Source organism: Chaetura pelagica, unplaced genomic scaffold (genome assembly GCF_000747805.2).
Source record: "Chaetura pelagica isolate M959 unplaced genomic scaffold, ChaPel_1.0 scaffold583, whole genome shotgun sequence".
Taxonomy (NCBI): Eukaryota; Metazoa; Chordata; class Aves; order Apodiformes; family Apodidae; genus Chaetura; species Chaetura pelagica.
In genome coordinates this window covers 579,831-592,628 of record NW_009952719.1, presented here as the reverse complement: position 1 = coordinate 592,628, position 12,798 = coordinate 579,831, and the positions used below count along the sequence as shown (strand labels likewise).

The 12,798-nt window shown below is 49.4% G+C and overlaps 1 protein-coding gene across 1 annotated transcript in view; it reads right to left on the bottom strand.

The window, feature by feature from the left end:
* The window catches only part of POU2F3 (POU class 2 homeobox 3), a 41,336-nt gene that overhangs the window by 16,756 nt on the left and 11,782 nt on the right, over positions 1-12,798 (bottom strand). Inside the window, exon 3 of the mRNA XM_009994605.1 lies at positions 8,323-8,357. Within this exon, the coding sequence (XP_009992907.1) occupies positions 8,323-8,357 (35 nt within the window). The remainder of the gene's footprint in view (positions 1-8,322; positions 8,358-12,798) is intronic.

Sequence of the window (12,798 nt, the reverse complement as noted above, 5' to 3'; positions counted from 1 at the left end):
GCACTCCTCTCCCCTGCAAGATAAACCTCAAAATGATCATGTGGAGCACAGCAGGCTTCAAAAGCAGGTGCTGGGCAAGGGAGTGGAGAACCAGAGGTGGGAACTGCACCTGCCCTCAGTGGCCACCCTTATGCTGGTGCCTGCTCAGGTTGGCAGGTCCTGATGAAGGGCTGCTCTCCACATCAGAGACTCAGCCTCTGCAAAAAAAAGGAACACAGAAGCTGGCAAGTGCTTCCAGGAGGTGATCTGTGCTCAGGGGGCATGGAACTGGCAAGCAGAGGCTGAAAAGCAGCCCCTTACAACATCTTTATTCTTACTATTGGTACTCAGGCATGTGGCCCCTTCTCTGCAGAGGCCTGTGGACATGCCCCATTGGAAGCATTTTTAAAATGAGGAGGGGAAGATGCTATTTGCTCAGTCAGAATGGTGAGAACCTCCAAACAAAGCATAAAACCAATTTTACCACCATGAAGGCTGTGATTTGTCTGCTCTATCTGTTCCAGGACTCTCCTTGCCCCTTCCTCCAGAGCCATCCTCAGTCCAGAAGTCCTGCCCTTCTCCTCCAACGTCCTCATGCGTTGCAGCACTGCTCCCTGTTTCACTTGCCCAACTTCCAAAGCTCTCCAGAACTCCACCTCTGCCTACACCTTTGTGCTTATCTTCTCTGCTCCCACCCTGGGCTGCATCCCTGCCCCTTTCCTTATCAATCCGATTTCGTACACGCCAGGCTCCATGGCTTCTCCCCTGCCCTCCTGCATGCTCACACAGGTTCCCTGGAGCCTCAGCACGTTCCTGTTGAAGTCAGCAGCAAAGTTGCCTTCTTGGGCTTTCCTGGGGCCAGAACCAGACCCTTCAGTGTTCTCCAAATCCCCTGCATAAAAAGTTTCCCCTTCTCTTTGTCAAGGAAGAGCAATCAGTGGTTGTTGCTGGTTCTCTGTGCCCTCTGACAGCCAACCAGTCCCAAAACATCTAAATACCTGGCACTGTACAGCACTGATGTCCTTGTCACCCACCAAGAGGGCAGAGCAGTGCCTGCCTAGCTAGTCACAGGGCAGGTAGCCCTCAGTAGCAAGGCACTTTCCACCACATCCCACATTTGGAAGGAATTAACTTGGAATCAGATGGCTCCCGTGACTGGGTCTGGCTCTATCCCAGTTCCTTGGGTTTCTCTGATTGGTTCCCAGCAGTTTTGGCTCCAGTTACTGTGCCCCAGGGAACTGGGACACAAGAAGAGCAGCTAGAGGGATTGCATTAAATACACAGGAGTAATATAATTAAACAAAGAAAAAGGGAGAGTGAGAAAGATCAGCTTCACTGGAGAGTATCACACAGCTTTTCCTTTTGGGTGGTGGGTATGAAGTCTCATGATTGAGGGCAAGAGGGAGCTGAGAACAAATTCTCTGCTTCCAACCTGGTGGCTCTGGGCAGCTTCTGTGTGTCAGGGACCCAGGGCAATGGGGTTTATTGCTGGCAGAAACCCACCCTCTGACCCCTGAGGGGCTGAGTTCAGCTCAGTGATTTCACACGGGGCGCGAGGAGATCAGCACCTCTGGGAAGAAAGTGCACTCTGATGTCAGGCTTCCCAAATTAAAGGCCTTGCTTGAAACCCCATTGCCTTCACCTTTTTGTGCTATGACTTGCCCTTCTGCAAAATGGGTGTAGGGCCCCACCCTTGCTGGGTGGTGCAGGCTTTTGATTGAATTCTTGGAGCTCACCAGATGAAAGGCCTTCAAGAATTCAGAGTCCTCTCCTTATTACTGATGAGCCACTCTCTAGTAGGCAGAGGAGTCATGCACAGTAGTTCATGCAACTCATCACTTAGAAGGTGCAGGGCAACCTAAGTAGTGGTTGACACTGACAGCCCTGCCTTGAGCATGTTAAGTTTCTATTTTGAATTAAGTTTCTATTTTGGAAACCATTGTTATGTCCCTTTAGACAGGTCCATGAAACTAGGGCTTGTCCCCTGCAAGCCTAGAAAATGTCTCCCAAAGGATAATAGGAACCCAGTAGGAGAGGGGAAATGCCACAAAGAAGAGATTTATCTCTCCCTCATCTCTGGAACAGCTTTGAAACTGTGCAAGGTATATTGCCAGTGGACTGAGGCAACAAGTATAGATAGAAAAGACCTTCTAAATGCAGGTTGCTCTTTAGGAGGATGGAGCAGGAAAACAAGAGTTTTCTGAACTGGATCTTAAGGAATCACAGAATTGTTTAGGTTGGAAAAGACCTTTAAGATCATCAGGTACAACTATGAACCAGATGCAGTCCAGCCAGCTCTGAAGCAATTCTGGGTTGTTGTCAACAGTTCTTGGCCAAGGTATAACGAGTGCAGTGGTTTCAGTCCACTTCTAGAGAAAAAAATGTAAAAAGTTCAAATCCTTCCTCCTGCTTCCATCCCACTTTCCCTCCTGAGCTTCCCCAGAGGCTCACTGGCCTGTTTTGGAGTTGATTCCCACCAATCTCACCTGAGAGGCTCAGCAAGGCGTCAGAACAAAACTAGCTTGAAGAAGAGGTTCCTCTACATCTCTGTCCTAAGCAAAACAGTGCCATATATAGAAACAGAGGACTTCCCCTCCAGCCAGGGCTTTCTCTCATGCTTTCCCAAAGGGCTGCATTTCAATGAAGAACCAGCACACACACACAAATTTATGCAATCAGTCTGTCCCTAGGACAGAGCCAGGAAACTTCAAAAGGGAAAGGCCAAGGCAGTGTTGAGCTTAGATCCAGTGTCAGTCGAGGTAGATAGGGCCAGCTGGGCTGATTTCCAGTTAGGGAAGGCTCAAGAGATGAAAAGCAGATGCAAGACGCAGGCTGATACCCTGGGGCAATGCAGAGAAGAAGAGAGAGTGCAATCTGAATTGATCCCCAGAGGGGAGAAGGAAGGAGGATGTGAATCTCCCCTTGAGAGGAGAGCAAAACAGGACTGGGATGGAAATCTGGAGGGCAGACTGAAACCTGAGTTACCCACAGGGAAAAGCCAAGCAGGAACAGAAATGACATAGAGGGAACACATGAGATTAGGGGAAGGTGGGAACACAAACTGGAATGAAAAACTATGAGAGAGATCCCTGGGGGGAGGGAAGCCCTGATGGAGCAAAATTAAATCTGCAGGGAGTTTTGCATCCCAGATATTAATAACAGACTACCTAGCAAGTTAGGCCCTCCTTTCCACCTTCAAAAGGATGGAGGGGAGGAAGAACTTGTCTGTGGTTGAGCACAAGACTATGAATCAGAGCATCTGAGTCCGTATCCCAGCTCTGCCAGGGAGAAGGTCCCTGGATTAAAATACTCCTCAATGTCCACAGGCAACTGTCCTATAAAGCATCCACTGATTTCCACTGCAATCGTGGTGCTCAGCATCTTTGGGAAAAGCCAGGCAGTCTGGCTGTGTCTGCCTCATCTGGAAGGCAGGGTGAAACACCTTCCTACCTTCTGGATGCATGGGGGTGCTAAATTCATTAGCAAAGTACCTTCAGACGTGTGGGTGGAAAGTACCAATCAAGGTCAGAGTGTTATTAATGGCACTGAAAGTCACCAGGGATCTTATATCTCAGGTGCAGTTTGCTCACTTTTTTTTTTCCCCTGTCATGTGGCTGCAGGACACCAGCTGTGAAGACCTGAGACAACTCACTCAATCACCTCAAACAACCACTGAAAACTCCACATAAGCCTCAAAAACTCAAGTTCCTTTGCACAGTGACTCAGTCAGGTAGGAAGAGAGCAGGGAGAGGAAGCCCTTGGGCCCCCCTGGCAGAGAGCAGGACAGCAACACACAGACCCCTTCACTTGCTTTTGAAAAGGAGCAGTTTTTTTTCACCAGAGCCAGTTCCCTCACCACTCTGCTGTGATACACTAGTAGACACTCTCAATTGGCAAAAGAAAAAAGTCTGTTCAGGTCCTGCTGGCAGGGAATCTCAAGCAGCTCAGTTGTTTCATGCTGACTGACCCCTGGAAGAGGAGGCTTTTGAGAAGTGCCCCTTGCACTGGCACATGGCAGCAGGTCTGGCCTGGTGTGCAAATACAGACATTGGGCTCATGTGCACGTGAAACACGAGGCCACTTCAGTTCCACATCTTATTTCATTATTCTGTTCTGGATGCTTCCCTTGGTGTTCTGAAGGCATCTCCTGGCCCAGCAATACATCTGCAAGCGACCTCCTTTTCCTAGGGAGATCCACCCCAAAATCCTATTTCTAGGGGGTCTGTTTGAAAGAGAGAGGTTCACTGGCCCAGGCTGCCCAGGGAAGCTGTGGCTGCCCCATCCCTGGCAGTGTTGAAGGGCAGGTTGGATGGGGCTTGGAGCAGCCTGGGCTGGTGGGAGGTGTCCCTGCCCATGCAGGGGGGTGGGACTGGATGATCTTTAAGTTTTCTTCCAACCCAAACCATTCCATGATTCTAGGACTCTCTATCCTTATTACATCCCCCAATTGGTCTAAAACAAAGTCGTAGGAATAAAGAGCAAATTGGAAAATCCAAGCAGTGCTGAGCCCTGGGGCTGCTCAAACACACTAGTGACTGTTTGTCTGTCTGCAATATTGTAAGTTCTCACGGCAGGTTTGTCTTTGCATTGATACAAGTATCAAACCTCTACTATTATTACACAAATAACAACCAGTCTGCAAAGCTAAGCCTTGTGCTGGGGTGAAACTGCAAGGACATCTTCAGGAACAGAGCACATGCAGATCCTGCCAAGCCTTCCCTGCACTGGGAACACAGAATCTTTCAGCTTCGTTTTGAGGGAGATGTGTTCTCTTCCAGCACTAGAGTGCAGTTCAGTGCCTGAGAGCATAGAGATAACCTCTCATTCAGTCCTCTGGAAGGAGAGGAGATCTGAGTCTTTGCTCCTCCCTGGACCTCAGAGGCTGCATTGCTGCAAGGACCACCAGAAGACACGGTCCTACCCATCACCTCCCTGATGGAAAAGGAATCAGTGATTCAGCATTGCCCTGTTTTCCTCCTGCAGCTGTGGACTGATGCACAGCACTATGTGCTGGGTGACAACACTCACACGAGCCCTGTCATCTCCAACAACCATCAGCCCCAACTCCATGTGCCTATTCCAGAAGGCAGCAGTGTCCCAGGGATGAAGGGCAGGCAGTGGGTGGGTTTCCTGACTCTCTAGAGCTGCTCCCCTCAGAGCCATCTACACACACAGACACTGCAGCACTGCTGAGAGCACCAGCAGGGAAACAAACCAAACAAGACCTGGTGACACCACAGCAGCATCACCTGGGGAGGATCACCACATTACAGCGAGGAAAATTCTGATTTCAACACTTTCTCAGACCTTCTGGTCCCACTCAAGTCCCCTCCACGCCAAGACTCTGCAGCCACATTTGCAAAGTTACTCAGTTCAGTCCCTGAAAAGCTCTGGCCACGATCCCAAACCACCAAGGAGCAGATGTCCCTCCTCAGGTTGCCAGCACTGAAGGTGAAAGTTTATTACTATCTCTTTGCATTTCCCTTGATATAAACAGGAAACAACCAGCATTAGACTCACTAAATAAAAAGCCAAACCAGATAGGCAAGGCAGAAGATGCTGCTTTTTCCATACACACCCTTTTCCCTCTCATTCACATACAAATGACTGTTGCATCCAGGTGGGAGGAGAGTTGGAAGGGGGGAGCAGTGGGGGGAAGAAATGTTTGCCAAATAGGTTGAGGGATCAGAAGGCAGCTTTCTCATAAAGAGGAGGGCTGACCCACAAACTGCTAGAAAACCTCAAACTCCACAAGAGTTTCCCTCCTCCCCGTTTGCAGGGTGAAAGCAGCCACAGCAGGGAACTGGTAGGCAAGGATGGGGTCTAACCAGGTCACTCCACCCTTCTCTTCCTGCCTGAAGCAGAACATGGGAGGGAAACAGAACTGAAATGTAGGCCATCTACAAAGACACGGGGAGAGGTTTAAATGATGTGAGATTTATGATCTTCAAAGAGATTAGGGGCCCAGAACTCCAAATAAAGTTAAAGAGAGCTCAGCAGCTCCTGCATTGGGTTTGGAGTTGGATTTCAAACCACACTTTGGCTTCAGTTTGAAAACTTGAATTGCAAGGTAACAACAACAAAAAAAAAGCCACCCAAAATCAACCTCAAACACCAAACCAAAATTAAAAAACCCACCAACCTCCACCCCTAATGAAAGAGCTCAGCACCTGATTTTACATAAAAACACTTTGATATTTTCACATCTCCCTTCTTCCTTTTTTTTTCTCATCATTTGAAATCTATTTGCTGAATTGGAGATGAATTCTCCAATAGCTGAGGTCAGGCTGAAACGTGAGTGTGGAACTTGGGAGCATCTGGGCTCGTTTGGATTTAAAACAATAAGGATAAGGGCTCAGGTCCACACATGGCCTTGAGAGAGCCAAGAGAGGGAGACAAAGAGCCGTGGTGTCCACTCCCATGGACTTTTTACAACCTGCTCCCTAACATCACTGCAAAACCCCTGCTCTGCAAACCCCTCACCTGCTGGGGAATTGCACCAGGTCTTAGGAAAAAAACACACTAAAAATGTGGTTGTTCACAGGCTTTAGCTTTTAAAAACCTACCCCTCAGTGACACAAACTGATGTGCTGGCACAAATGGCACCAACTTTGTAGTACACCCTGGGTGGAAGGGGAAAAATAGAAGTGGGAAGTGAATGCTGCAAAAAAAGTGTCAGAAAACCACAATATTTTTTGTTTTGGGAGGGGGGGGAGGGCGTTTCTGTCAAGAAAACTCTGGCCCAAATCCTAATGACTGCAAGGCTGCCTGTCCCCACACCTTCACCAGTGACAGGCAGGGGATTAGGATGTTGAAGATCATGGGTCAAATCTTTGGTGGGTCTAAATCAGTGTTGCTTCACCACAATCAATCATGTTTCCCTTGATTAACCCCAGCCCAGTTTTATCATCTCTTGTGGTGTTGCCATAGGAAAAAGTTTGCAGCGTGTAATGATCTTGTACTTCTTTTCTATCTTGGGGGAATTTGCTTTTATCACTGCTCAGAAGCAGATTGGATTCTGCTCTTGGCCTGTGGGAAGCCTGTGCTTTGGGCTCTGCACTCCACAGAGCTGGAGACACAAAGCTTTTTGTTTTCAGCTGGGTATTCCAAAAAAACTTGGAAAATGGCTGAACATGTTAAGACACCTTTGATAGGAAGTTCTGACCCACCCAAAAACCAGAGCAGCCAAAGCTTGCAAGCCAGCAGCTTGCTGACATCTGTCAGACAAGAGCCACCCAGGCAAGCTGGAGGGACAGGGAAGTCCCTGCAAGAAGGTGCCACCTGCAGCACAGGAAGGCTCTGCAAAGACCTCAGCTCTTGATCCTGGGGAAGCAGGGTTGGAAGCAGGGAGGTTGCTGTGCTGTTAGAGCCAACATCTGCTGCAATCTACCCAGAGTCACTGCCCCTTTCCTGGCCAACCCCAGGAGTCCTGCAGCAGATCAGGAGCAGCTCTCTGGACCTCTTCTTCTTTCCAAGGTCAGAGTCCAGCTCCACTGGTGGCCACAGGAGCCCTTAGCTCTGGACTCAGAGGACATTTTCTCATCTCTGCACAGATCCAAGCTCTGTACCCTCTGGAGGGCTGTCACCTGCCTCCCCTTGCAATTCTGATGTGACATTCAGGGACTTCTCAGAGCCATGAAAAAAAATCTCCAGGCACTCGGTGAGACAGGGGATGCTTTTAGCTGCAGGAAGCAGGGGGATAACAGCAAACACAGCAAAGACCATTGTCCCTCAAACACTCTTGTGCACTTAGGGCTTGCTTGCCCTGCAAGAAGCACTTGCTTTTACCTGCTGTCCCTTTCCCCACTGTCTTGCAAAGAGGAATGTGCCATCGTAGGCAGGCCTGGTCTTGACCTACACACTCCAAGACCTCAAACCACCTCAATCTCAATCCTGTTGATACTCCTGTGAGTCAGCCCTGGGCTCTTGAACTTGCCTCCCACAGTGCCTTCAGCCCCAGTGTCACAAACAGTACAAATGCACAGGGATTTGGGGTGGGATTTGCACACTTGCCACTGGAACCCAGGCCCCTTTTGTTTCTAAATGACAATGGAGAAAAAAAAATACACAACCAAAAAAGCCTCAAGAAATGGTGATTTAAAGAAACTCTCTAATTAACTGAACTGCTATGAAATAGGAAGGCCTGGAAACCAGAAGTTTAATCTGTCATTCTATCCCACAAGGGGAATTGGGAAGTCCTTATGTGGTCTGTTTAATGGTAGCTTCTGACCTGAGAGTTTTTATCTCTCAGCAGAAGCTGCCTGGGACTCAGCAAGATGAGCAATTAAAAAACAGTAAATCAAGAGAGCAGGAGAATACCTGGTAACCCAGGGAGTCTCTTACCTGCCTGTTAAAGTCCAGCCCATTCTGTTCATTTCCTACAATGAAACAAACAGAAACATATCTCAGTATGAATGACAGTCAGCATTGATGGGAACTTTCCAGAACTCAGAACACACACCACCCAGGACAGGCTGCTAACCCAGAGCAGTTTACTATAAAAGCTAGGGAAGGAGGAGGAAGGTGGAGTCATTGTGAGTGCAGCAATGGAATCATGAAGGTGCTTTTCCATGTTTGGTGCTATCAGCCTTTGCTGGAGTGTAGCAGAAGTGCTCCTGCCTGGGAGATACCTGGCCAAGCAGCAAGGGTGGGGGAAAGCTCACTGACCACAAGGGAGATTCCAGCAGGGGTGAGCTGGAGGATGTTACAAACCTCCAGGGAAATCCAGGCCCAGGGAATGGTACATAAAAGCACAACCTAACTGCAGGAGAGGGGCTAGCAAGCAGGTGGCCAAGGCTGCTAAGCAGGGACCTTCAGGAGCCCGTGTGGCACGGAGCAACCCCGGGATATCCAAAGGAACAGAGGGTGCCGTGGGGTTGTGCTCGAGAGGCGTCTCCTTGATTCCAAAAGAGATTGGCAGGCACAGGGGGAAAATCAGACAGGTTTCAGCCTGAAGGTACCGCACAGGCCCTCACTCATTCCCCTTTGATGATAAACATTCTCTCTCCCTCCCCCCCCAACCCCCCCCATCACACCTGCCAAATTCATCAAGAACATCACAGAGGAAAGGTTGTGTGCTCCACAGATCTGAATGCTTTAAGGGATTCCATGAAGCTTCTTCAGTTGCAAAGGCAACCCCAAGAAACCCCTTCCCTTTGCAACCCATTCCTAAACCATTCTCTTCCAGTCCAACTGAGTTTGTGATAAAGAGCCTTAAACTCTTCACATCCCACCAGCAAGAGCCCCCAGGCCTCCCTCCTCCTGTTTTTTTTTTCCAGTGTAACATTCCCCATAAAGCAGAGCCCATGCCCTGTGATCTGATCAAGCTTCAACACATCGTGTTTTTCAGTAGTTCATGCCTTGCAAGAAGCTGGAAGAGGCTGTGCAGGCAGGAGTGCAAGTCCAGCTCTCCCACTGACTTGCTTTCTTCAGCTGCACCAGCCTCTACCCCAATCCAGCAGGCATTTCTTTCCATCTTGCACCCTACACAGAATATTCCCAGGTGGATCAGCACGGTTCTGTGTGATGCTCAGGGGGGAACGTGCTGGGTGCAATTATTCAGAGATGGCAAAATATTTTAAGAGTCAGTGATAACAATTTCATTGCACCCTATTCTCTGCTGTCGAGAAACAGCTCTGGAGATTTAATCTGCACCACATTAACAGCACTGACTGTGCAAACTGAGCTGCCTCTCTTGCTTTTGTTAGGCTGAGCTGTACATCTTCACTATCAGACAATGCCAGGGCACTATCTCACAGCAGAACAGTCACCCGTTCTGAAATCTCCTCTATCTTCTCATCACCTGCAACTCAGTCCAGCCCCAGCTCTGCACCTTCTCCCCCAGCCTGTGTTCCTGCTGGGCTGAAAGCTCTGCCCTCCCTCCGAGCTTTTTCTCTTCCCAGTCTCAGGTCTTTATCTCCCTCCATGTCATTCCTGACTCTGCTGCAACCTCCAGCTTGCCACGTGCTCCCGTGTCTCTGGCTGGAACCAGCTGCTCCCTGACCACCTCTCTCCAGCTGCTCCTGCCCGAGGAGTCTGTTCATTCATGGTGTTCCAGCTCCTCTCCCCACGAGCCAACAACTGCACACAGCACGATGGGAATGCTGATAGTGTGCAGGGGTGATCACAATCAGCATCCACACACCTGAGCAGGGCTGCGTGAGGATCTTCAAGGCCTGCAGTTTCTACCTTGAAAACCCCACGGGGGGGGGTTGATGCAATCTGCAGGCAGCAGCTGAAGGGAAGGGAGGCAAGGAGGAGAGGAGGAGGAGGAGATCAAGTTCCCAGCTGCTAAAATAGAACAGGAAGGAAAAGGTAATCCTCGGGTTTCTTGGATGGAGGAGTTTCACTCACATTCAGGTGCAGCATGTTGATGAGGTGAGATTCAAAGGCCTGGAGGGAAAGCCCTGGGTCCCAGGGGTGATGGCTCTGAGTCACTGTCCTACACCCCAAAACTTTGAACTTGGGATGCACAGCTGGAGCAGAGTTCCACCCCAAGTGCCACCACCAGGCCCAAGTTCTCCAGCTCATCCTTTCCTCCACTTCCAAGGTCCCTCTCTCTCCCTTTTCCCTCCCTGAACAAGCACACCCAGCTGACAGACCTTCACCTTTCTTTCCCCCTTCCTCTCCTACAAGCCAAAAACCTCCCACCCTCTGCTCCCTTGCACGTCCCAGCACAGACCAACAGGGCTGCTCGGGAGAGCCTCAGCCAGGTATTTTGTGACAGGGGAGCACGCTGCAAACATGCAGGGAGATTGACATGAACTCAGTCCCAGCTTGGGTGTCTAAGTCTGAGATAACTGCCCCAGGCTGTCTTGGTAGACAGCAGGGAGAAATAGGCACCTCCAGAGGCCATTCATCTGACCTATCTCAGACGCCTATCTTGAGCTGAGATGAATGGCCCTCTGGAGATGAGTATTTCCCTTTATTGACTACAAAGGAACCTCAGGGGCAGCTACTTCAGACTTAGATGTCCAATAGTGAGATATTTAAAACTGGGCGAGGTGATTTCTGCTCCTGGTGGTTATGTAAATGGGAGCTGGATGCAACAATCTCTTCAGCTTCTCAGCAGGACCAGGGAGTGTTTGTGCACAGATTTATTTGCAAACAAATCTCATCTTTTTCTATTTCAGTAAAATCTCTTGTTCCAAGAAAATGACAACGACTGCAGCTGCAAGCCAAGGTTTGGGTGTGACAGGGATAACAACTCTCCCTTTCCAGTTATATTTGTAACTTTCCTATAAATATTTTTTTAAAACCAGACTCTGTTTCCTCCCGGTTTCTATCACCTCCCAGTTTTCTATCAACAGGCCTCACACTGGAGCAGCCTTTTCTCTCCTTAAAGAAACGAGCTGTTCAAACAATGAGGATCTGCACTTAAGATTTAATCTTTTCTAGCTCCAGGAGATAAAAAGAAAGAAAAGTGTAAGTGGCAGCAGGTTCTCAGCTGCTGCAAACTGCCAGAACTGATTTTACTGGAGCTTCACACCAGCCAACAATGTGCCTCTTGCTACACCAGCCAGACACTATGGGATCCAAAGTCTCCACCATCTGCTAGATGCATTCCTCCCCCTCTTTAGATTGCATTAAACTGGGGAAGCCCTGGGATTTCAATGGGGGGAAGATCACCATGAGTCCCCTAGCACTAGGGTTCCCAGGAGCTTCCCCATCAAACCAACCTTCATCCCCCTTTGGATGGGGAAAGACAGGGGGGAAAAAAAAACCACAACCCAGTGATAAGCTCAGCTGACTCCTCACAGCCCAGCAGACAAGGACTCTGCCGCTCTCCTTGGTTCACCTGGCAGCTGTTTTGCATAGCACTGGCATCAGATCTGGTGCGAGTTTGCCTGGGGAGGTTTCTCTAGGGATGGGAGCAGCAGAACAGTTCCGGACACCTTCCCCCCACCCGCTGCTCTTCCCCCTGCCTGCAACGCTGGGTTTGCTCTGAAAACCAAAGTGCTCGATCAGAACTGACACCATTCCCACTGGAAGCCACCGAGCCAGTCCAGCACTTGAGGATAAAAGTACCATAATGGGAAAAAAAGTAAAATCAAGATTGCAGTCAGTGTGCCTTCATCTTTGCAAGGCAAACACATGCAGCAACATGCAGATGTCACCTACGGGGAGCGACAGCTGCCCCTGGCTTCTCACCCAACAGAACCAGAGCTGCAAGCAGGAGGCTAACCTCATTCCCCTTCCCACCCAAGCTCCACACTTCACTCCCCTCGCAGTTTGATCTCAGCTGCACAGAAGGGACAGGGGAATGAGAGGTGATTTCAATCTTGAACAGGTGTTGGGGAATTCCCACAGGGAATCAGTTTTTTTGCCGCGTGCATTTGGGAGGGAAATTCAGAACAGCTGAATGGCAATGGAGGAACAGTGCCAGGCAGACACCAGGCAGGAGATTCAGCTGCCTGGGCTTAGATGTCTAACTTTTAGGTGTCTAATTCTGAGCCAATTGCTCTAGGCTCCCTTTACAGCCATGCAGAGGAAGCGGGCGCTTCCAGAGGGCAACTCCTCTCGCCCCTAAGATCAACAGCAGGGAGATGAATCACCTTCTGGAGGTGCCTTATTTTCATCACTGACTGTGCAAGGAGCCCAGGGTGAGCAGGTCAGACTTCAGCCTCAAAGTACTGAATAACTAAAATTCAGATGAATCTCACCTATCCTGAAGATTTTAGCACTCCTGTTGATAAGGCAGAAGGGCATTAGAGATTGACAGAGCAGCCAGGGGCAGAGTGCCTTGCAATGTACATTTTCTAGAAGCTGAGAAGCTATCTTGCTCACACTAACTGAGACAAGAAGCAAATCTCTCACCTC